This window comes from Corvus hawaiiensis, chromosome 1 (assembly GCF_020740725.1).
Source record: "Corvus hawaiiensis isolate bCorHaw1 chromosome 1, bCorHaw1.pri.cur, whole genome shotgun sequence".
NCBI lineage: Eukaryota > Metazoa > Chordata > Aves > Passeriformes > Corvidae > Corvus > Corvus hawaiiensis.
In genome coordinates, this window is record NC_063213.1 from 98,511,964 (window position 1) to 98,534,774 (window position 22,811).

General features: G+C 43.0%; 1 protein-coding gene across 7 annotated transcripts in view; it reads right to left on the bottom strand.

The window, feature by feature from the left end:
* Window positions 1–22,811, bottom strand: part of TANC2 (tetratricopeptide repeat, ankyrin repeat and coiled-coil containing 2) — a 195,941-nt gene that overhangs the window by 132,530 nt on the left and 40,600 nt on the right. For 6 of the 7 annotated variants that reach the window (XM_048320430.1, XM_048320472.1, XM_048320463.1 and 3 more), the window contains exon 4: window positions 1,997–2,068. The exons of the other annotated variant lie outside the window; for it this stretch is intronic. In XM_048320430.1, coding sequence (XP_048176387.1) covers window positions 1,997–2,068 — 72 coding nt within the window. The remainder of the gene's footprint in view (window positions 1–1,996; window positions 2,069–22,811) is intronic. 7 annotated transcript variants of the gene reach the window in all.

The following is a 22,811-nucleotide window of genomic DNA, read 5'->3' on the forward strand; positions in this document are numbered from 1 at the left end:
CTCTGGCACAACTTGAAGCTGTTTCCTCTTGTCCTGCCAATGAAGCTTTTCAGACACTGTGACACTTAATCACACACGGTAATGTGGAAGGTCAGACAGCAGAAAGACAACTGCCTCATTTCAGCTGGATGCTTTACCCAAGGATAATAAACTTCCTTAATCCACCATCATGAAAAATACCCATTAACATGTGCAGACAGATTTCAAGTGATGGACACAAAGCTGGGAAAAGTTAGAGGTAACGCTTCTATATAGAGCAGAGACACTTCTCCTCCTGTGCTGCAGAAAGCCTGCCTCTACAATTGCATCCTCTGATCCAAATGGAAATACTTAGCTCAGAAGCTTGTTTCTCCAAGAACTTGGAAGCTTTTTTACCTTTTCCCCTCCTATTCCCTCTTACGCTGAAACTTCTTGCTAGTTACTGCAGTTCCTTCAGTCACAGTCACCAAAGTGAACAGGTACAGGTTGGTGATTCTTGAGCGAGGATTTGCAAAAAAAAATCCCCTCCTCCTCTGCCAAAACCCATGCCTTTCCCACAGCAGCAGAGATCCAGAATAGATGGGCTGAGAGAGCAGAGATGTGTGCAGGGAGCTCCCAGCAGCAGCTGCATCTGAGCTGCTCTGTCCCATAACAAGAAACCATTGGACATGAGCCAAACACAGGGAAGGACGTGCCAGGGACCCACGGCAGAGCAAAGCTCAGCCTCTAGCACACAGTTACACAACAACAACTTCATCTGAGCTCAGAGTGGGAAGAGGAGCCACTGTCTCTGAACCTCAAAGTACTGCTCCTTGTATGCAAGCTGCCATGGGATATGTACAGCTATAAATTCCCTGGTTCTTTCCTAATTTTACTTTCTTTTAAAACAATAGAATTTAAAATAATAAATTTAAATACAGTAATTGAAAGATTCTATGTGAACAGAGCAGTTGACACTTCACAGAGCTTCAGGGTTTTAACTACCAATTCCGATCCCCCTAATTCTGATCACAGCTTCAATCACTCAAAATCATTTCACCCAGGCAACACTGGAATACTGCCAAAAAAGGACAACGCTCTGGAAAAAATGTCCCCATAGTAAGTCATTAGGACACCATGGCAACAACAGGCTTGAGCCTAAATGAACGGAAAATTCTTGCTGCAATCCCAAAGAGAGTAAGTCAATGGGCATAGAACCTACAAGAGCCCTATTTCCAAAAAATGCTGCTCAGTTTGAAAGCTGTATGAAAATACAGCATTTTCACAACCCCCACAAAGGAGAAAATGCTTAAAACTAAGTAAAGCTGCTTCAAAGGACATGTAAGCCAGCACAGATCTAAGAGCTGCTGCTGTCAGGGACAGAGATCCCCATTATGGGGCTGTGTGTGGTATTAACCAACCACCAAACCTACTCTGAGTGATGGATACTCAACCAAAGTGTCTGTTGAATTGTTATTTAAAGAATATAAATCCCGTTTTTAGTACTCCCTTCCTTGGACCTTTTGTCCTCTCCCTGCAGGATGAAACAAACCAAAGCAAAAGATGTAACATGGGGCTGTTCAGCCCCCAGGCAGGTACACACAGGTCCTTCTCCATTGCATCCCAGGGCTTGGGGAAGGATAACCTGGTTATGGTGAACCGGCCAGGTTCCCCTTTTGACATCAAGGGAAAGGCAAGTAGAAACCTGGAAACCGAGTGCTGGTTTGGGCTGGTATGTGCTGAAGAATTCCAGCACCACCAGCTCCAACAGAAGAACGCTCTGTCCCTCTGGCTGCAGTACCCAGATACCATGCTCTGCAGGTCCACCTGTGCTGCACCAGGAATTAGGTTAAACTCCTTCAGCCACTCAAAGATTGTCTGGTTTGTGAACCTCAGTACGTTGGTAGCTGTGCAGATAATAACGATGGGTACAAAGTCTGTCAGGTCACACAGGCTGACGAGAAACACAACACCTGGGAGGTATCAAAGGTGAACAAATGAGATGAGTCCCCGAGGCAGAACAACACTCAGGTTTTACCTTGCCCAGCTCGGCTCTGACGGGAGTCTACACTTGCCTGTCTTCGGTCTGGTGGCTCCTCGTTCCCTCCATCTGCATGAGAACCAAAACAGCACAAGTAGAACATCACAGTGGACAGGTCAGGCAGATGCAACTTTTCCTTGAGTCCCATCACCTATCTCGGAGGAACAGCAGGACAAAAGGTCCCTCTGGCAGACTGAAACTGGGGAAACTGCTGCTTGACTCTGCTGCTCGTTCCACCTTTGCCCCAGCTCACTGCAATGAAATCTGTGAGGTCCTCAGGACAGAAGGAAGGTTTTACTTGCTCCTATTGATCCCACAGACATCTGAATGAAATAAAAACCAAATTGTGCATCTTCAATGAGTTCCTTCACTTTGGACTGTTATATCAAAATATTAAAATATTAAGCTTTGGAATAAAGAGATCCAGATAAAAAGAAAAAAAAATATTTGAAACATGAAATTTGAAATTGTGTCCCTTTAAAATTGTCTGCTAAAAACCAGGAAGGCTGGGAAGAGCAAAATCTCCTATTACATCCTCTTGAAGATGTTTAGGAAAGCAGCTACAGTTAACAAATCCCAAATCCGTCTGGATAAATGCAGAGTGGGACATTGTGTACAATATTATACAATTCATTACAGGCTGCTTTTCATTGATCAACTGACCAGATTAGAAACAATAGATACACCCATCAATACAGATGCTTGAGCACGTGGAGTCTCCGGCAGCTGAGAGCAAAAAGAAGCCCAGCTCTGCAGATTGGGAAAAGGCAAACCCAGGGATTTCAAATGCAGGCTGCATTTCAGCAGTTCTTACCCCTTGCAGCAGGGCAAGGGGAAGCTTTTAAAATCTTTAAAAATAGTTTTGAAATAACTGAATTCTTAAATAGCTGTTTAAAAACTCAATAGTTGATTTAGCATTGATGTGTTTTGATGATACTAAAAGCAACTGCATTCTGATATATTTCTATGTCTGGATAGCTCTACAGAAGTTATTTGTTGGAGGGGCCTGTTATGCCATAAAGTAATTTAACTTTATCAACTCCTGGTACATGTGAGCTATGTCTGGCTTGATGGGAAGTTGTGAATTGCAGCACAAGAGCAGAACTAAAATGGGGACTAAAAATTTCAGTCTACCCCCACTCCCAAAAAAAGAGGAACCACAGCCCAGGCCAGGAGAGGTCTTCTGTTCCCTCTTCCCTTGATGAAATGCTCCCAGCCCTCAGTTTCCCTGAAGCAATGCTCAGGCACCTTGAACAGATGCCAGCCAGGCCGTTTCTGTCACCTTTGCATCTTTCCCTGCTGACACAGCAGCTACACATGAAGGTCATCTGGCTACAGCAGCCCAGAATCCTGATTTTAAATCAACTGCACCTGCCCCAATAAGCCACCAGCTGCCAGGTGCCAAGGAGGCCACAGACCACGACACTTCCCCAGTTCCCTTTTCCATTCTGGTTGCCAGAAGGATGTCACACTGCGAATACAACTGCAACTGGGATGTGTCCGTAGGAGCTTTTATTAGCCTGGAGATGCCCTCTTGGAATTAGCTGCAATGAGCCTTCCTACAGTCAAAGGCATTAACAGAGTCCTGATTGTATTTTTGCTGGTAACACCCAGTATGGTTTGGCCATTGCTGTGCACATGGATATCACTGTCATCATCATCCCTAATGGCCCCTGGCTATGAGCCCCCACAGACAACCTTTAAGTCATGAGGAAAACATTTTGAGCTCCAAACATAAATCCAAATGAAAAATAATTATAAGGACTGAACATTTCAAAAGACAAGAAAGTCCCAGTATTAAAATCAGGAGTAAACCCCTGTATTTATCCAAAGACACATGATCATCAGCAAAAGACAAACTCCATCCCTGAAAGTTTCATCAACCTTGCAAGTGTTCGACACCCAGCTAGATGGGGCTCAGTGGGTGGAACTGGATGAGCTTTAAGGTCCCTTCCAACCCAACCCATCCTGAGATCTCTTGATAATTCTATGAATCAATCTCCTTGATCCCTTGGAAAGGCAACACCTCTGCTGTACAGTTACCTAGGTGTATCAAACCTTGCCTTGAGAACAAGCCTTGGCCAAGGGAGGGGGCTGGGCGCAGCAGCTCTGGGGTCCTGCTCCCCAGAATGCTCCAACACCCAATGGTGGGACACAAAATGGTGACAACAGGCTGCCAAAGCCACTGGGTTGGAGAAGAGGAACAGCTGCATGGGAGCCAAGAGTCTGGGATGGATCTCCCTGCAAGTTACACAACATATTAAGGGGTAAAGAAAGCTCACAGTAAATTAATTTCCAAAATGCATTTAGCAGGTGGGAAAGGAAAAAATAAATCAGATGACTCAGCAGATATTAAATCTTCAGTCAGCACACAACTGCTGCTGCATTTGATATGGCTGCAGCAAAGGTGGAGCTTGGGGGAAACCAAGGATGGAAAGGAACAGCCACAGTTAAGAGCTGAACAACTGAACTATTTAATTGTTTTTCTCTTCACTACAAATCAAAATGTTGAGCACAATCTGCTCCCAGCAGATTGTGGAGGAGCAAGGTTAGCAGGGAACAATACCACACGTAATTATGAAGTTATCTCACTGTACGTACAAAAAAGGGGAGATTACTCTTCCTAAGGGAATATTAATTCTCACAGCTTTTGAACTTCCAAGTGCTCGTATTTACATCCGCCTCTGTGCACACATCAGGACTCTGTCATCCCAACAACACTCTAGTTATTTTATTTATGCATGATTTTAGGTAGTCGCTAGTATTTGCTTTAGCAATAGCTATTGTTTATAGACATGACCCTACTATTCAGACAACAGCTTGGGGACGGTATCACTCCTGAAGTTCAATCAACTCAGTTGCTGTAACGATTGCCAATGCGGTGAAACATCGAAGTTATTGACAAATCCTTCAATGCAACAGCTAAAAGAGGTCACCAGAAGTAAATCGGTTGTGAAATCATTGCTAGAGAACACAGCTATCCGAGTTAATTTAAAATAAAGATCAGCACAGACCAAGATGAACCTGTTTAAGGAGCTTTACAGAAGCTGACAGGCAAAAGAGGAAATAGTCAAATGCCACAAGGGAAGTGAATAATATAGTAAATATTGACTCAGTAATTCATATTCTCTTGCATCTCACCATGAGAGGGAGGAAAACTTTTGTGTATTTTTTAAAAATTAAGACAATCCATTAACTCTTAGACACTATTTTAGTTTTTGAAAGCTACTGTCTCATCAGTGTCCAGCATCCATCCATCATCTGGGATGCTGGACATAGGTCGGAAACTCAACAAGGCTTCTGAGTGCCTGATTCTGTAGCAGGAACAAAGTAAGCAGTCATGGCTATTAACTCTTTCTCTCAGTTACAAAGAGATTACGGGATCTCAAAGATCGTGATTAGTGACAGGATCACCAGAGCAGCCTCTCCTGCTGTAGCCAGGTCTGAGAAACACTCCTGCTTTCTCTTCTCCCCCCATCCCCAGCCCACCAGTTCTCCATTAAAACCAATGACACAACAAATCCTCCCCAATGCACACAACTGGATTCTTTGAACTGACTGCTCTGACGGGGAAAGAAAATCCCAAGGTTTCAGCATTCCTAAACAAATTCCCTGCACAAAGCACCACAATTAGTATTAGGGGGCTGCAAACAGGAGCCAGATGCATCTGCACCAGCACATCTGATGTCAGTAAATCCCACAGCACCTCTGGCATCACCTCCGTCAGCACCTCCTGCCAGGTATTCTCGTTAAAGGCAAACACAGCAAGTTTCATATAAAATCAAGTGCCAGCAGCCCAGTATTTCTGGTTTCCTATTTAATTAAAAAGGCCTTTAAAACCCACACCGTGACTAAACATCTCCCAAGATCTTTGATCTGACAAAGCAATTTTTAAGAATCCAGGGGTGGGTGAGGCTGCTCCATGCATGCTGGGAAATCTGCAGCAGGAACTGACTGCAGCGGATGTGCTGTTGCTCTCACGGCGACTGGCAGAGCACACTCCACTGTCAGAGCTGATAAATCAATAGTTTAAATCCGTATCATATCAAAATTGTATCTGGAAAAGGTGGAAGACTCACACAAAGCCAGTCAAGCCGTTAGGGATGGATCCGATTCCAGCCCAGCCCAGCATCCCTGCAGAAGGAAAGGTCTGTGTGCATGGCACAGCGTCTGGAGATGTGGCTCCCAACTGCCATTGTGCTCCCAAAACAGAGACACGGGGGAAAAAAACCACCCCAAAATAAATAAATCAAACAGCTCCAGGGGCTGGAGCCCACCGGGAGGATCCTGGAGCTGCCAGCACTGCCGCTGCAGGGGCCGGCGCCGAGGCTGATGCTGGAACCCGCCGCAGCGATGCCGGCGCAGGAGAGGGAGTTGCAAATCTTGTTCTCAGCATTCCCGATGGATTCCAGCCTGGTAAGAGATGACACGTGCCACATGATCTGCCTGCTGCTCTCCCAGGGTGAGACGTGCTCGGCAAGGGGCAAAGTGTTCCCCAGCCAGAGCAGGAGAGGAGAGGGAGCCCTCTCCTCCAAGTCTGATACTGAAAAGAGTTATTTTATTCAAAAGTCCTCCCTGATTATTTAGTTTGTGAGTACTTTTCTGCCTCAGAAAACAATATGCACCACCATTGCAAATTATTATTATTATGCTACAGTTAATTCCATTATAAAACTATTATTATTATTATTTTTCTTATTGCTGTTGCTATATAATTAGTATTGTGGTAAAATACCACAATATGGTTAGAAATAGCGTTATTGCAGTGTTATGATTAAAATCAGTATGATATGAATTATTATGATAATTAAAATTTTTAAGAACTGCATTAAATTACTAATAGAATGAAACATTTACCCCCATGAAAATAACTCCCTGGTGGGAGTGTCAGGGTACAGAGGATGGTTGTGGGTGTTGAGGGTGGAGTATTTTTACTGATGGAACTATAGCACAGACCTGGGTTATTAATCACCATATCATTAAAATCCAGCTCCCCAGTCACCTTCCAACAAGTTGAATCCTTTAGCATAGAATCATTAAGGTTGGGAAAGACCTCCAGATCAAGCCCAACCTATGACTGATCCCCACCTTGTCACCCAGCCCAGAGCACTCAGAGCCACCTCCAGGCCTTCCTTGGACACCTCCAGAAATGGGGACTCCACCACCTCCCTGGGCAGCCCCTGCCAAGGCCTGAGCACCCTTTCCATGGGGAAATTCCTGCTGCTGCCCACCCTGAGCCTGCCCTGGCCCAGCCTGAGGCCGTTCCCTCTCTCCTGTCCCTGTTCCCTGGAGCAGAGCCTGATCCCCCCCTGGCTGCTCCCTCCTGTCAGGGACTTGTGCAGAGCCACAAGGTCCCCCCGGAGCCTCCTTTGCTCCAGGCTGAGCCCCCTGAGCTCCCTCAGCTGCTCCTGGGGCTCCAGCCCCTCAGTGTCCTGCCATGAGGGGCCCAGAACTGGACACAGCACTTGAGGTGCCTCTCCAGTGCCCGGCACAGGGGACAGGCACTGCCCAGGTCCTGTGCCCACACTCTGGCTGGTACAGGCCACGTGCCCTTGGCCCTCCTGCCCACCTGGGCACAAATGGGCTCCTGTTCAGCCACTGTTGAGCAGCACCTGGATGCTCTGATAGTTCACACAAATAATCCAAGACACACAAGGCTTCTATTTCTGTACATAATTAATTAACGCTATATAAACTACTTCGAATTCCCAGACTTCTCCACACACCAGATGGGCAGATTTGTATTTTGTGCCTAAGAACACACACAAAACCAGTTGTTTTTCCCCTCAATCACATCCCTGCCCTGATACAAAAACCACCTAATAAAACAAAAAAAGCTTTACCACTGTGTACAGTTTATTATAGAAAACAGTGTGAGATGGAAGTCACAGAAATGCTTTCATAAATATAGTATTTAATTTATTAATTGTGAATCCACAAGACTTCCTTTCTCTTTTGCAAATAACCTGACAATATTTTAAAAATGGAAATGCCATGCTGTGTTTTGAAATACTTCAGCTAGAGTGGAAAATCAACATATATTTAATACAGATAAGCATTTTAGTTTATTGTATGTTAAATATAGTCCCAGTGGCCACTGGAGCAGCAAGCAAATGTGGAGTCACCACTACTACGGGCATGCTCTGACTCCAGATGGGTCCATGGCTTGAAAATAACCTGGAATATCATAAAATGTTCAACATTATGAACAATTATGGGAGTCCTGACTATAGCAAGGCCTCATGGAGAGCAGAAACTGGGGACACTTCATTAACACACCCAAAGACCAGGACACAAGTGTTCTGTTATCCCAGTAGAGTTCATCAAATTACACGATGGATTTTATCCATAACTATAAAAATACAAGTGCACTTTGTACTTGGGGCACTTTAAAACGTGATTAGTAAGTACATGCTCTAAATTCATAAAGGGCAGCTTCCCTACACCCACAATAAGGAGTCATCTCTAGAGGAGAAAGCAATCCCTCTGCACAGGAGACGGAAAACAGAGTCAATGATAAGACATTTATTTCAGATAAAATATCTGCTTTGTTATCAAATTCAGAGGAGCTGATAACTCACCCAGAGCACCATTTGTCAAAACATTGTTACTGCACCATTCTGCATTTTACTGCTTTTAACTTTGTTCTGATATGTAGATGAAAACCTTTTGTTCCCAAACCATGAGACAACCAGAATATAAATGAGGTTAACAGATAATGAAGTATGTGGCCTCCACAGACTATTAACCTGGACCTTCTTTCTCTGAATTTTTCTTTCTTTAAAAGCAACCTGCACCACTGTCACTGCCCAGGCAATCTCCCTAAGCCCACGGGGTCATTCCCAAGTGACAGGCTCTTCATTAGTAAATCAGCATTATATCACACAACAAAAATGTAACTCCAACCTGAGGAACACATCTTGGAATCCAAACTTCAGCACCTGCAGCGTAGACAACTCATGCTGTGTTTTGATCCAGCATTCCGGAATTTGTAGTTTGGAGTTACTGAGAATTATCTTACAAGAAACTTTGTTAAAGATGCCCATAATTGGGAATTTGGGAAGAATCGACCAGTTGGAGAAGACACTTTAAACCAGTTAACAGCAGGAGACTGTTAACCCTGCTTCAGCACCGAGAGAAGAGAGATGGGGCCATCCTTTGCAGAAACACAGAATCAGTGAGGTTGGAAAAACCCCCTGAGATCACCAAGTCCAACTGTTCCCTGAGGACTGCCAAGGCCACCACTGACCCATGTCCCCAGGTGCCACATTCACACGGCTTTTAAATCCCTCCAGGGAGGATGACTCCATCACTGCTCTGGACACCCTGTGCCACGGCTGGACAGCTCTTCCCAGATGAAGGAATGTTCCCAATACCCAACCTACTGTTCTGAGTCTAAATGAGCCAGTGAAATGACAGTAGGTTAAGTAAGGGAAAAACAAAGCCAAAATATCCCACCTGAAAACCTTTCATTTCTCAGCATTTCATTGTTTTCTCACAGATCTAACACTGGGTATTATTTTCCATCAGCAGCTTGTGCTGCATTCTGCACTCTCATACTGCAGTGGAATTAATTCTCAATCCCATCTCCAGTGAAAGCCCTATCCATGCTTTTCGGACACACATTACTATTTTTCATCAAAATTATTTCCACCAAAAGTAACCAAAATCCCTTTTCAAGCCTGACATCTCCTGCGATACAAATCACTAAATTTTAGAAGTTATGCCTAAACACAACAGTAGAAATAACGCAACCCAAACATCCTCAGGAATCCTCATTCTTACAGCTCCTGTGGCTCTACACTGCAACAGAAAAACCTACCCAGATACACACACAGTCACAGTTTATGGCCTTTAATCGTAAATACCACTTGCTCTCCTGCTTTGGGCTATTAGAGAATAAAATATAAAGAGAGATTAACAGTTCTATCTAGCTGGAAGAATGAGTAATTACTTCTAAAAATGATTTCCCAGACCCTTCTCAAGCAGCAGCAGCGCTATAGATCCGCACACATTTACAAACACACACAGACAGGGCTTAGAGAATTAAATATTGAGGAAATTCTACCCAAGATCAGATTGAAACAGAAAAGCAATACAGGGATCTGCAGCAACATTTTGCACCAGCACCAGATTTCCATCCATAGGACTAATTCCAGGCATTCCTACGTTAATTTTTAGGTGTCACTTTGCACCATCCAAAGCTAACCCTGGAAAACTGCACCACAACGAAAGGCTCATCCCAAGTATAGAAAAATGCTGAATTTAGTTTGGATCAACACAAAAAGGTCTAAAGAAGCCCATGAAGGGAGAGCAAAGCGTTAGTGCATCATCTCTTGGCTGTTACAGAGGTTGTAAATCCCCATCCCTGGAGGTGTCCAAGGCCAGGTTGGATGGGGCTTGGAGCAACCTGGGACAGTGGAAGCCCACGGCAGGGGGTGGAACTGGATGGGCTTTAAGGTCCCTTCCCACTGAAGCCACTCCAGGATCCTGTGCTCTCTGGTTCCCAGGAGGAAGCCTGCCCACACCAGGGATGCCACATCCCTGTCGCTGCAGCACTAGTCCAAGCTGCTGCCATGTCAGATGCAGGATCAGAAACTGCTTTGCAGAGACCAGACATAAATCTCACTAATGAATACAATTATAGAAACTCTTTATAGTAATTTTTTTTAGTTTATCAGCCAGGAGGTACAATCAATCTACTACTAGTGCATTACCTGTGATGGCTTATGAACATTTTTTGCCAATTAAAATGATGTTGGGGATTCCTCATATCCTGGAAGGTAAGGAACATTCCCTTCTACCCTAGCATTTCTCATGGAGAAAGAAATAGTCACAGACAAGGGCAAAAAGGTGCTAGAGTAAAAGAAAACCATTTTAGGAACAAAGAACTTACCTTGTATCGATATTCCAGTAAGCTCTCTGTTTGAAAGGGAATTTTGTGAACTAAGAAACCTGCTCCTCAAAGAAATGCAAGTCATGGAGCATGGATCAATGCCCAGCCTCTCCTCTAATGCAAAGGGAGGTTTACCCTGGTCATATAATGCCATTAATGTGCACAGCAGCAAAACAAATCCCTCCTCAGTTAGAGAGAAGATTAAAAAACCTACAAATAAATATTCCTACACAGCGAGAAAATGGCATCAGAAACAAGAAGTTATTGATACGGCAAATAATCAATAGCCTAAATGCAAATTATTATAAAATAACTGAAAGTAAAAAATAATTGCCTAAGGCAAAAACCCATCACTTTTCTTGGCGGACAAAGAAAGAAAAAATTTAAAAATTGGTGAAAGCATTTTGTTTTCACATCTCTGTCTGCTTCTCACCACCATGGCGGCAGCTGGCAACAGCAGATGGCACAAAATTCAACCCCATAATCTGTCAGAGGTGAGCTAAAATTTCACCATACTGAGAAACTGTGAAAGGAAAAGTCAGGGGAAGCAGGACACAGCATGGCTGGTGGCATTCCACCGGGGACAAATTGTGAACCTCTTCTGGAGGAAGTCAATGAGGAAAATTTACTTAACCAGCATATGTGTAATGTGGCAAAACCCACCAAATTTCCAAAACACTGTCTGACTTTCATGTGGGAAACAGGGCTTAGCACAAGCACCAACATGGACAACACTCATAATGGGATTACTGGGTGGCCTGTGCTGGGCTAGGAGTTGGACTCCATGACCCCTAGGGGTCCCTTCTAACTCAAGACATTCCGTGATTCTATGATGTGGCACTTGCGTGTTTATTTGTATCATTAAACACATTTGTAATCATGCCGTGCCCAGGCTCCACAGTGACTTTACATTCACTTCATCTTCCTCTGCTATCACCACTTAATTAGCTGTTCTGCCTCCCTTGTGCTGCCCCATCACCTGGATGAGATGTAAATTACCTGCTAAAAAAAATTGTCTATACTATCTTTGTTTTGCTTAGCAATTTCAATTTGAGACTGTGGAGCATTTAATTTAATGAGTCCAAGTTTTGCATAGCATTACAGCGTGCAAAATAATTACACTTTAAAAATTACTGCTATACACAAGATAAACCTGCTAGTGCCAAAATTATTCTATTTCTGTAGACAAACTTTGAAATTTATTAATGAAAGTTTGCAGTGAAACAGCTGTTCTGCTGATTAAATAAGTTATGACTAAGTTTTTGTGGTGCTTCCACATAAGCAGGCAGCTATTGAAGAGCAAGACAGACTAATTGTGTAAAACTGATGAAATGAGTTAAGGTTAGACATTAGGAAGAAATTCTTCCCTGTGAGGGTGGGGAGGCCCTGGCACAGGGTGCCCAGAGCAGCTGTGGCTGCCCCTGGGTCCCTGGAGGTGTCCCAGGCCAGGTTGGATGGGGCTTGGAGCACCACCCTGGGATAGTGAAAGGTGTCCCAGGCCATGGCAGGGGGTGGAACTAGATGAGTTTTAAGGTCCCTTCCAACCCAAACCATTCTGGGATTCTGTGAAATGTTGGATGTGGGCTAAATATTCCAGGGCTTTCAGACTGGGAGGTGGCAGGAGAAGGGTGGTGATGAGTTTGGAAGGTGCCCCTGCAAATTATTTCCTGCCTTTAGAGCTGGCTCTGTACACACAGTTCCAGTGATTCTGGCACTCTCTTGAAGCATCAGTGCCTAGATTAAAGCCCTGGTGAAACCCAGGGTCCAAGTTTAAAGGCAGTGGACTAAAGGGCCACCACATCGCAGCTGCTCCCTGCAGTGCCACACCACACTCAGCAGTCAGGCAGGCGAGCTGCTTCTCCTCCGCATACTTTTGTTCTTGGAGACCACAGCCCAATTTTATTAATCCTCATTTAGATGCAGAAGTCTGTTCTTGCAGCAAACCTTGATGGACTTCTACCCAAAGGGCTCCAGAAACATCTGTCCCCCACACTGAATTCACAACCCAAAAGGAATGGAATATTTTTTGCAGTCTACACTAAATGCAAACTGCACTATCCAGGTAAAAAGTCCACTTCAGATATACATGTTTGGTTTTATAAGGACCAAATAATCTCTTCCCTGTGGTTTAAGATCCACACAATTCCTAAATTCTACACATAGTATAATACTACTGTGTGTTCAGCTTCTTGGGAGTTGAAGGGGAGAAGGTAACAAGGAAAAATGAAAAATAATGATTTGTGCACATTCAGTGTTGGTGTGGATCTGGTTTTACATAAAAATAGCATTGTCTTTATACCTAACTCTTCTTGCATTTGCAAAGTCACACAGCTGCTCGAGCAATTAGTGAAAATTAAGTCTTTGCAATAGCTGCATCTTGTATTTAGGTTAGCCAGGACACTCCAGTATGTTACACAACCAAACCCAATCCTTTCTTCTTAATTGACATCAGGCATTATGAGGCCAGCAATTATATTTATTCATCTCCATTAAAGGACAGAGAGATACTGACTGGCGGCACAGTTCAGTCTACAGATTCCTTATTACTCCTGGTAGTACAAGACCAAATCAATCCCTGAATCGTTTTCTATAGCTCCATGTCAGTCTGTAAACAGTGAAAACACTCAGGGTGCCAAAAAAAAAATAAAGTTTGATTTGAACAGGCCTCCATTTGCCCTCTACTTGAGTCACATATAGCAGAATTTAGAAAGCCATGCTGTTAATATTTTTTTTAACCTAAAAGGGTTTTTTATTTGTTTTCTAAGTGCAGTATTTTAGAACTGTATGTCCTCAACCTCAGAGCCTGAGGCTCACAGAGCAGCCTACACTGGGACCCTGCTCAGCAGGTCCAACACCTCCCACTCACAGCAACCACAATTTAGACCAGGTCACTCGGGGCTTTACTTTTCATAATTCTGATCCTTCTGTGACTTGTTTATGAGGAGCTGCCAGGAACAAGTTACCTGCATGACTCACCTTTCCCTCGTCATCCCAAGCTGAAAGGAACGCTTCAGCCTCAGGCACCTGCTATTCCCCTTATTTTTATGGATCAAATCAATAAGGAAATGTGGACCAAAGGTAAATCCATACAGCAGAAGGAAACACAAAGGTTTTCACAAATGCATTGAAGCAACAGCACAGGCTGCAAAGTGCCCAAATCACCCAGTGCCCCAGCCCCAGCCACCCAAGCTGCATTCCACAAAAAAGGGCTTGTCTACAGCCTAAGAAAACTTCTCATTTCCAAGGGAATGTTTTGACTCCCGTGATGCAACTGAAGTCACCTGCAGTGACTGATGGCAAGAACACAGAGGGGGAAGCTGTGAACTGTGAGCAGAGCACACACCAACAGTCAGCCCGGGTTTCAAGGGGGATAACAAATACAACCTGCCCATGGGGACAACCTGGCATCAGCCCCAACCAGCACAGGGTACACCTGTAAAAAACAACAGAACTGGTTTTGCTTTGAAAACACCTCAAAGTTGAGGCAACCTTTTGAGAAGACAAAAATCTTTCAGAACTTTAAAGGAATAATCAGCAGAGAACTCTCTAAACTGGTTTCACAAGATCCATCATATACTGAACAAAACATGATAAAGCAAGTTCTTTGGTAAGCAGGTGCCTAATTAGTCCTTTCGGTTGGTTTAACATTTCTTTAACAGCCTCCTGAGTTTGAAGTAGCCACTGCAGACATTCCTTGGTGCAGCAGGTGCCCGCTACAAGGTGTTGCTGTGAGCTGGCAAGCCCTTCACGTGTGTCCAGGTGAGGTCAGCGGGCAGAGCAACTCAACTCATTTTCTGTAAAAACTGGCCCAGGTTGCCCAGAGCAGCTGTGGCTGCCCCATCCCTGGAAGTGTCCCAGGTCAGGTTGGACAGGGCTTGGGTCTTGTGGAAGGTGTCCTTGCCCATGGCAGGGGTGCAGAATGGGATGATCTTTAGGGTCCCTTCCAACCCAAGCCATTCCATGATTCTATGAAAATACACTAAATACACTATATATTTTTTTTCCTAGTATCTCTATTCAAATCAGCAATTCATTTTCATGTGGCAAAACCCAAAAGCAATTCGTTTATTCTCTCAAAAGGACCTACATAACCACTGTGCCCACTAGAGCAGGACCTTCTAAATTAACTCAAAGTTAAAACAAATAAATAAAGGATTTACTTGTAAGATCCACAAGAATCCCACAAAACAGTTTCATTTTCAGCAAGGAATCACTTTCTTTTCCCCCCCTCAACGGAGAGAGGGGACACTGCTCACAGTGCCAAAGACAACTACTAAAATTTACCAACCACATGATCCCAGAATGAAGAAACTAATGGCTCAAATTACTAACAGATGTTAAGCTACGTCTCACACACACAAAAACCCCCCAGGTTATAGGGTTATTCCTGTCTGAACTCAGACACCTTTGAGACCGTCTTCAAGGTAGCAGAGCAGGAAATGCTGGAGCAGATGCCAGGCGGGCACCACATCCCACAGCTCCAGAAGAATCAGCCCTGGGTCTCTCCAGAAGCAGCTCTAGGCTTTGCTCTCCCCTTCTCCTAACACACCACAGCCAACACCTTCCCATTGCTCTGTCCCTCACAAATTGCAATTTCTTAAATTAACAGTGTTGAGAATTACTATCTGTTTGTAACAAACCAAAGTGAACAAACCTTGCCACACAAAGTCACTCCAGGCCAATTACTCCATGTTTTACTTTAGTGTCTTGCCTCAGCAGCTGCTCAATTATTGAAAGTGCGAGCTGAGAATTTTTAGGTTTTGTAATGGAAAAGGGATGCAAACATAAGTAAAACTTTCATCAGCGACAGGGTATGTGGTATTTGGGCACTGTCAGGCTCCCCACAGAGAGAGCCATCTGTCTGGGGTTAAACCAGCACTGGTTGCAATATGGAAACATCCTAATTAATGAAGTAAAAATAGCAATTTGATTTAAGAGGCTTTGGCAATTCATAAACATACTTAAGTCCATCCATGTATCGTCCAAGTTCCTCTGTCTTCGAGGAAGGTCATTGGCAGAGGAGGACTCAGCAATTTGTTTGGTTCATCGAGGGAGCTCTAAGACGGATCCAGGGAAGCACCACCCAGCGAATGCGATGCCAAAATGCCTCAGCACCTTCCAAAAGCTGGTGCTTTTTTCCTCCACCTCTTCCTGCTACATTTTTATGGCAAAAACTTCCTCTTTTTAGGAGCAGAGCATGGACCCTTGCTGGGACTGTGCATGACAATGCATGCACTTCCTAAAAGACTGCCCAGAGCAGCTGTGGCTGCCCCATCCCTGCAAGTGTCCAAGGCCAGGTTGGACGGGGCTTGGAGCAACCTGGGATAGGGGAAGGTGGCCCTGCCCATCACAGGGGGTGGAACTGGACAAACTTTAAGGTCCCTTCCCAACCCAAACCACCATGTAATTCAGTGATAAATAGACTTCAAACTGTAAAGGTCCGTTGTCTTCCTGTGGGATATCCTACATTAACTCCCCATATTGCTTATTAGTTATGAAAATCCACAGAAAAAAACCAAAAACAAACCAACTAAACGACCAACCCAGTGGTCAGAGGCCAAAAATACTTCTTAGAGGAACTGCAGAATTAAAAGAGAATTCTTTGCCTCTGCTAGTATGTTTGTGTTTATTTTTATTGCTGCAGTGCTTGGAAGCCTGAACTGAAATTAAGATCCTACTGTGTTGGCAGCTGGTACAAAAACAGAGCAAGAAAACACCCTTGTCATTATAAATTTATTAACTTAAATTCTATTCCTACAAGAGACACTGTTGACATTCCTGCCCAGGAATTTCAGACACAAGTACAAAGGGGGTTTTTCCCTGGCATGTATAGGAAATCAGAAATCATACACACCAACATCTGAGTTATTCTGGAGCAGAATGAATCCTAAATAAGTTCAGGTATCAGTGACACTGATCTGTACCTTCATCATCTCAAAAGCTGTTACTTGTCACTAGAAAAAGGCAGGTATTTCTAATCTGGGGTACAATTAATCTCACCTATTTCATACAGAAAAAGTAGCATCCTTGTTTCTATTAACATGAAGTGACTCTTTTATCCAGAGACACCTATACTGAGTATGTAAATCAAACCCACCAACCCTTCCTTTTTTTAAATTTTGATGTGGGAAGATGACTTCATGACAAAAATATCTGGAGTAAAAAAGATTGTGTTGCTAGTAACATTTGGGTATTATATGGTGTATTTCATTCATTAATTTTAAAACCACCCTACCTATGTAATTAAAATACAGACAGCAATGATACAGCTGGACAGAGAGACACAAGAGAGCTTCCCATGTCACATTAGGGAAAAACAAATGCCATCAATGAGCCCACAGGTTTCTGCCAACAAGGGTATCAGTGTTGGCACCGGGTGTCTCCTGCTCAGAGATCCTCTCCGAACTCCGCATGGGGCACATCCATCTGCTCTCCTTAGCTAAGAAGCTCACAGCCAAAACACACAATTCAGCCTTTAGTTATTGATTTTCTACTAAAACTGTTTCCAAGTTATAAAAGCCTCCAGCCTCCATATTTGGGCAGTGTTTCCATCACAGCTCACCTTGGCAAGTGTGCCCCAGCTCTCTGGAGGGAAATATGCTAAATTCTATATGAACAAGGAAACCACACTAGTTAGGTCATAAGATTTTATATCAAGAATGTGCTGATAACTTGCTAACCATTAATTTTTTTGTTCATACCTAACAAGAAATTCCTAAGCACATCAATAGAGAAAGTTAACATCCACAGCCACCTGAATTACAATTCTGACACAGACCTGCTGGAAAGCAGCTGCAAAATTTAAAAAATGAGACTTCTTCTGATAACCCAGAAATCAGAGGGAGCCATTCAGCTGTTACAGACATTCATTTCAAGAGTAAAATATAGAATAGAATCATAAAGTAGTCTGTGTTGGAAGGGACCTTAAAGCTCATCCCATTCCACTCCCTGGCAGGTACACCTTCCACCAGACGAGGTTGTTCAGACCCTATCCAATCTGGCCTTGAATACTTCCTGGAATGGGGCAGCCACAACTTCGCAGCCTGTGCGAGTGAGGTTGTGGACTTTTAAATACTTTTTTTAAATGGCCAACATCCAAAGCATTTATTTATCCCAACTAAAAATTGGACCAATTTGTTAGTAAAATGAAAATGACTCTTTCAGCTTAAGCTTCTCCCACACTATGACTAAATGAGCCATCCTTGTTTTGTTTAAATGTGGGTTTAGAAAATACAGTACCAAAAGCTCCGAGTCCGTACGTGGTACCTTTCTGCAACTGAACATGCTGTAACACTTTGCATGGGAAACACTTGTCTTAGGGAAACAGAAAGAAAATTCAGAAAACTGGCTTGAACTAATAAGCAAATTATTATGACATGGCCTGTTTCGCTGTCATTATGTACTTAAGAATTGGCCTCTGTTTTATTTGATTTTTGTCTCCCTGGGCCTTAATTTCCTTGAAGTGCTTCCAGGTGCAGCTCCTGCCCTTCCCCTGTCCCAGCCTTTCCAGCGCAGGGCTGAAGGGGCAGGAACACACAGCACAGTCCCCCTGAGTTGCTTCAGAGAACAAGAAGTCCTATTTTCACCACTTCCCATCTATTTGAAGGGACGATCTGCTCTCCGAGTATGTCAAGGAAAGAGGTAAATTGTGATGATTGTACAAAGAGCAACAATAGGGACAAAAGGCCTCGTGGAAGGACAGGGATGTGTCTTGGGCACACGCAGTGACACTAAGTTCTTGCTTTATTTAACTTCATTTAACTGTCAATAAAGAGAAGAGAAGGAATAGCTGGATATTCCCCTATAAGGTGTGAGTGGGCTTTTAACCTGCAGGGCAGCTTTCAGAAGGCACTTCCAAGCTCGGGATCATTTATCAGCCACGGGGATCACCAGACAGGACTAAGGCAGCTATGATGTTACACACCCAGAATTCTAATTTTTCTTACGTTTTAGCACTATGATCTCCTGAAGCTTTTCTAGGTGTCTGCATTTAATAACACAGCAATGCTGTAAACTTTCAAACAAGTTTTGTTCGTGTAATGTAGTAATTAAAAATACAGACGCAGTTCAAATCTCAAATTTCTAAATGAACAAGGCAGAAACAAAACCAAGAATACCTTCCACTCCTTTTTATGCCTTGGAATAAAACAGTGTTGACACCTCAATGATTTGAGCATTTCACCACGAACAACTTCAAGGAATACTTTAAAAAAGAAGAGTAAGTGGATGACTCAATCCTACAAAGCAGACAAGAACAATATGATGAATAAACCATTTAAATGCACTATTAATTCTTGTGGTAATTCTTTATTTCTTACTCTAAGAATGGTCCAAAGGTCCAGTTAAACAGGTTAGTTTTGTCTATCAGCAAATCAGTAACAGAGTCTCAGAGGAGAAGTGATGGCTAATAATCATTCTGAATTCACCTAACAGAAGATTTTCAGACCTATTCAGATGACAAAGAGTATGTTCTGGTGAGATCTGGACACCTTATCAAAGCTTCTAATAAAATCATGTCCCTAACTTGCTTAGGTTTTGAGGGGTTTTTGTATCTAAGAGAATATGGGTCGGTTTCTATACTGATCTCATCCTCAAAAAGAAAATTATATAAAAGGAAACATAAATCCTTCCACTTCAGAAAGATCTTGCAGCAAAAATTTCCACAATTCCTTCAAATAGGTCAGTTATAGATGGAAGCTTTAGCAAAAATTATCCATGACTTATCTAAAAATATAACTGATACTAAAAAAAATAGTCCTCACAGACATGCTGAGAAGTTTGTGCAAGCAGTAGAAGAGGCTGAAGAGGAGAAACTCCTGAAAAGGTGCAGCTTACAAGTCAATCCTCTCACAAAGAAAAGATGATTTTTTCATTAAGAGTATTAGTAAGTTATAGACATTTACTCTTCCTTAAGGGAAAAAAAAGGAAAAAAGAAGGGCAACTGCAACTCCAAAAAGAGAATTCCAGAGTCATCCCTCACACCTGGTACAGGTACTTCCTGCAGCCAAGAAATGCTTTATGTGAACCAAGAGGAACACACGTCTTGGAAAAGCAGTCACTTCACATACACAGTGCTGATCATAAAAATCCCTCAAAAATAAAAATATTACTCATACCTGGAAGATAATCCTAAAACGGAGCAATATGGATTCAACATCTGTCAATATAACAAACAGCTGCAAGAATCTGCATTAACAACTCCCAGGGACAAGCAACACTGAATAGAAATAATATTTATCTTTAGGAACTGGGGAAAAATTTGATATAGAAAAATCTCACATCTTGGGTGGAGATTTAAGTTAAGGCATATCAAGACTAACAGGGATTAATTATACTGAGGAGAGTGTGATGAAAATGGAGCTGGTTAACAAACACTAACTACAGTAGGGTTTGTTACATTTTGTCTGGGAATGCTCCTACCACACTAAATGAGTGAACACAGGAACGTCTCCAAGCAGTACACAATTGTTTAATACCCAAAAGTGTTCTGCTTGAGGAGCACAGAATCAGTATTCAGCCTCATATCCTGCTCCATAAGATCCCTTCCTTCTTGTGAGAACTTAGGAAACTGCAGTGTGTGGGGAGGCCCTGGCACAGGGTGCCCAGAGCAGCTGGGGCTGCCCCTGGATCCCTGGCAGTGCCCAAGGCCAGGCTGGACATTGGGGCTGGGAGCAGCCTGGGACAGCGGGAGGTGTCCCTGCCCATGGCAGGGGCTGGGAGAGGATGAGTTTTAAAGTTCCTTCCAACCCAAACCTTTCTGGGATTCTCTGATGCTATATTTAGCTTAGACTTGTCTCCATTTAAATTCTCTTTCCTGCACATGAAGATGTCACTTATTTTTGTAAAAGGTCAAGTTCTGATGACAAAAAACCATATTGTATATTCAACACGCTCAGGTAAAATGGCAAAATCAACATGCATGTGTTGAATATTTCTAAAACCATTTATTTATTTAGAAACATTCAATACTTAGTAAGTTTCTAGAGTTGTGAGAAACATTACTTTTAGTTTGCTTGTATAAAATCCAAAAATCCATTTTAACAGATAAGATTATCGATTTTGCTTAAATCCTGTTTTAAGGGAAGGAATTCAAGTTTGTTCCTGGGGCCAGGCCTCTTCCAGCAGAGAACCCCCAAGTTATTAGACATCTCAGTGATTTCTTACTGATTTTCCAGATGAAATTTCTGAAGTCCCTGACATAAACCTTATTTTCTTAAAAGATTTGACTGGATTTTTAAACTGTTACAGATACACAAATCATTAAGGTTTCCTCAGGCATTCTGGAAAGGACATCCCACTTTCCCAACTGTTTGGCTGAACAAATCCCTTAAATTGGTATTATTTCCTTTTGAAGATAGTGTGTACATTCTCTTTGAATTGTATATGAAAATACTTTTTTTACGTTGAATAAGAGAAGACAAGGTCACCTGATGTGGGAAGATGTAACTTTTATCTCCTTTGCACATCAGCACAGGAATTTCGGTGGGATTTGATGGAAAACTCCTGCTCCCTCTGCTGGCTCAGCCCCAATAAAGCACCAATATTTCATCACTAACCTGTCAGTAAATGGGAGAAACGCCACAAAATCCCCCATGTATCCAAAACACAAGCCCTGTGCCCTGCGCTCTGGGGCCCTCACTACAAAAAAGACCATGGCCAGGGAGGGAACGGAGCTGGGAAGGGGCCGGAGCACCAGGAGCGGCTGAGGGAGCTGGGGGGACTCAGCCTGGAGCAAAGGAGGCTCAGGGGGCACCTTGTGGCTCTCTGCACTTGTTCTTAGAGTTGGTGATGGTTACACGTGTGAAAATCTTGTCTGACAGAGCTGGATGAACCCCTGCTCCCCTCGGAGCTCACACAGGAGCATAAACCAGTATGGGCTGCTAAACAGTGCAATGGGTGAGTCAGTCAATAAAACAAACTCTAAGCACAGCAAAGGACTGAACAGACCTGTTTTATTTCTAAGCTATAAAGCAAGTTAGGTTAACATCTGTGGTGTTATTATTTAAAAAGTAGGTATTTGTGAATCAGAAGTAAACAAATACATATTATTCTAATATAGCCTGCTAAAATTCCCTCACAATACAACAGCAGTGCAGGAGAGAAGCAGAAGCTTCATTGCCCAAACATTTTGTATTTATCTGGGAAGAGAATTTGGTACATGAACAAGACACATTCTGATCAAATAAATCAGAATACTAAGAACCAAAGAGCATGCCTGTGTATATATACATCTTCCCGATACATTGCCTTCTTCAGAAGGAAAACACTGAATTACACAAACGCAACACAAACTTCCCTGGAAGGTCAGTTCGTGCTTAAATAAACTCAAGGACAAACTTTACTGTGGTCAGAGGATTTGTCAACATACTCAAGCCTTGTTTAAAAATGGATTTATGAAAAACCAGCCATCTTTGTGGAAGAACACGAGCCAAACTATTATTTGGATGGAATACCTTGAACATGTGGATACAATCAGTATTCAGGACCGTAATACATGATGGGTCTTTTAATACCTCACTTCTAACACTTTCTTAAATTAAGTTACCCGACATCTACAGGACCCCACCAGCTGGATCTCATCACTCAGCAATTTCTTTCAGAATTGAAACTGAAAAAGCAATTGTGACTCTCAAACTCTTCTGGGGTAAAAGTTATCCTTAGACTTCCATAATAGAACAGATAGATGAGAAAGTGCACAGAGATCTGGCCAAGCAGAAATGAGACCTTCACAGAAACGCCCATTATCTTCAAAAGGCAGGAATCAAAGGAGAAGAGCATTTGACATGGGCCCTTTCAGTCCTGGAATTAAAATATAAAGTGGCAGGTTCCAAAAAGCCCTATAAATACATTGGAAGTGAGAAGTAATTGGGTCTTCTGTGAATCAGGAAAGAAGAAGAGGTTTTAAAAAACCCTGCA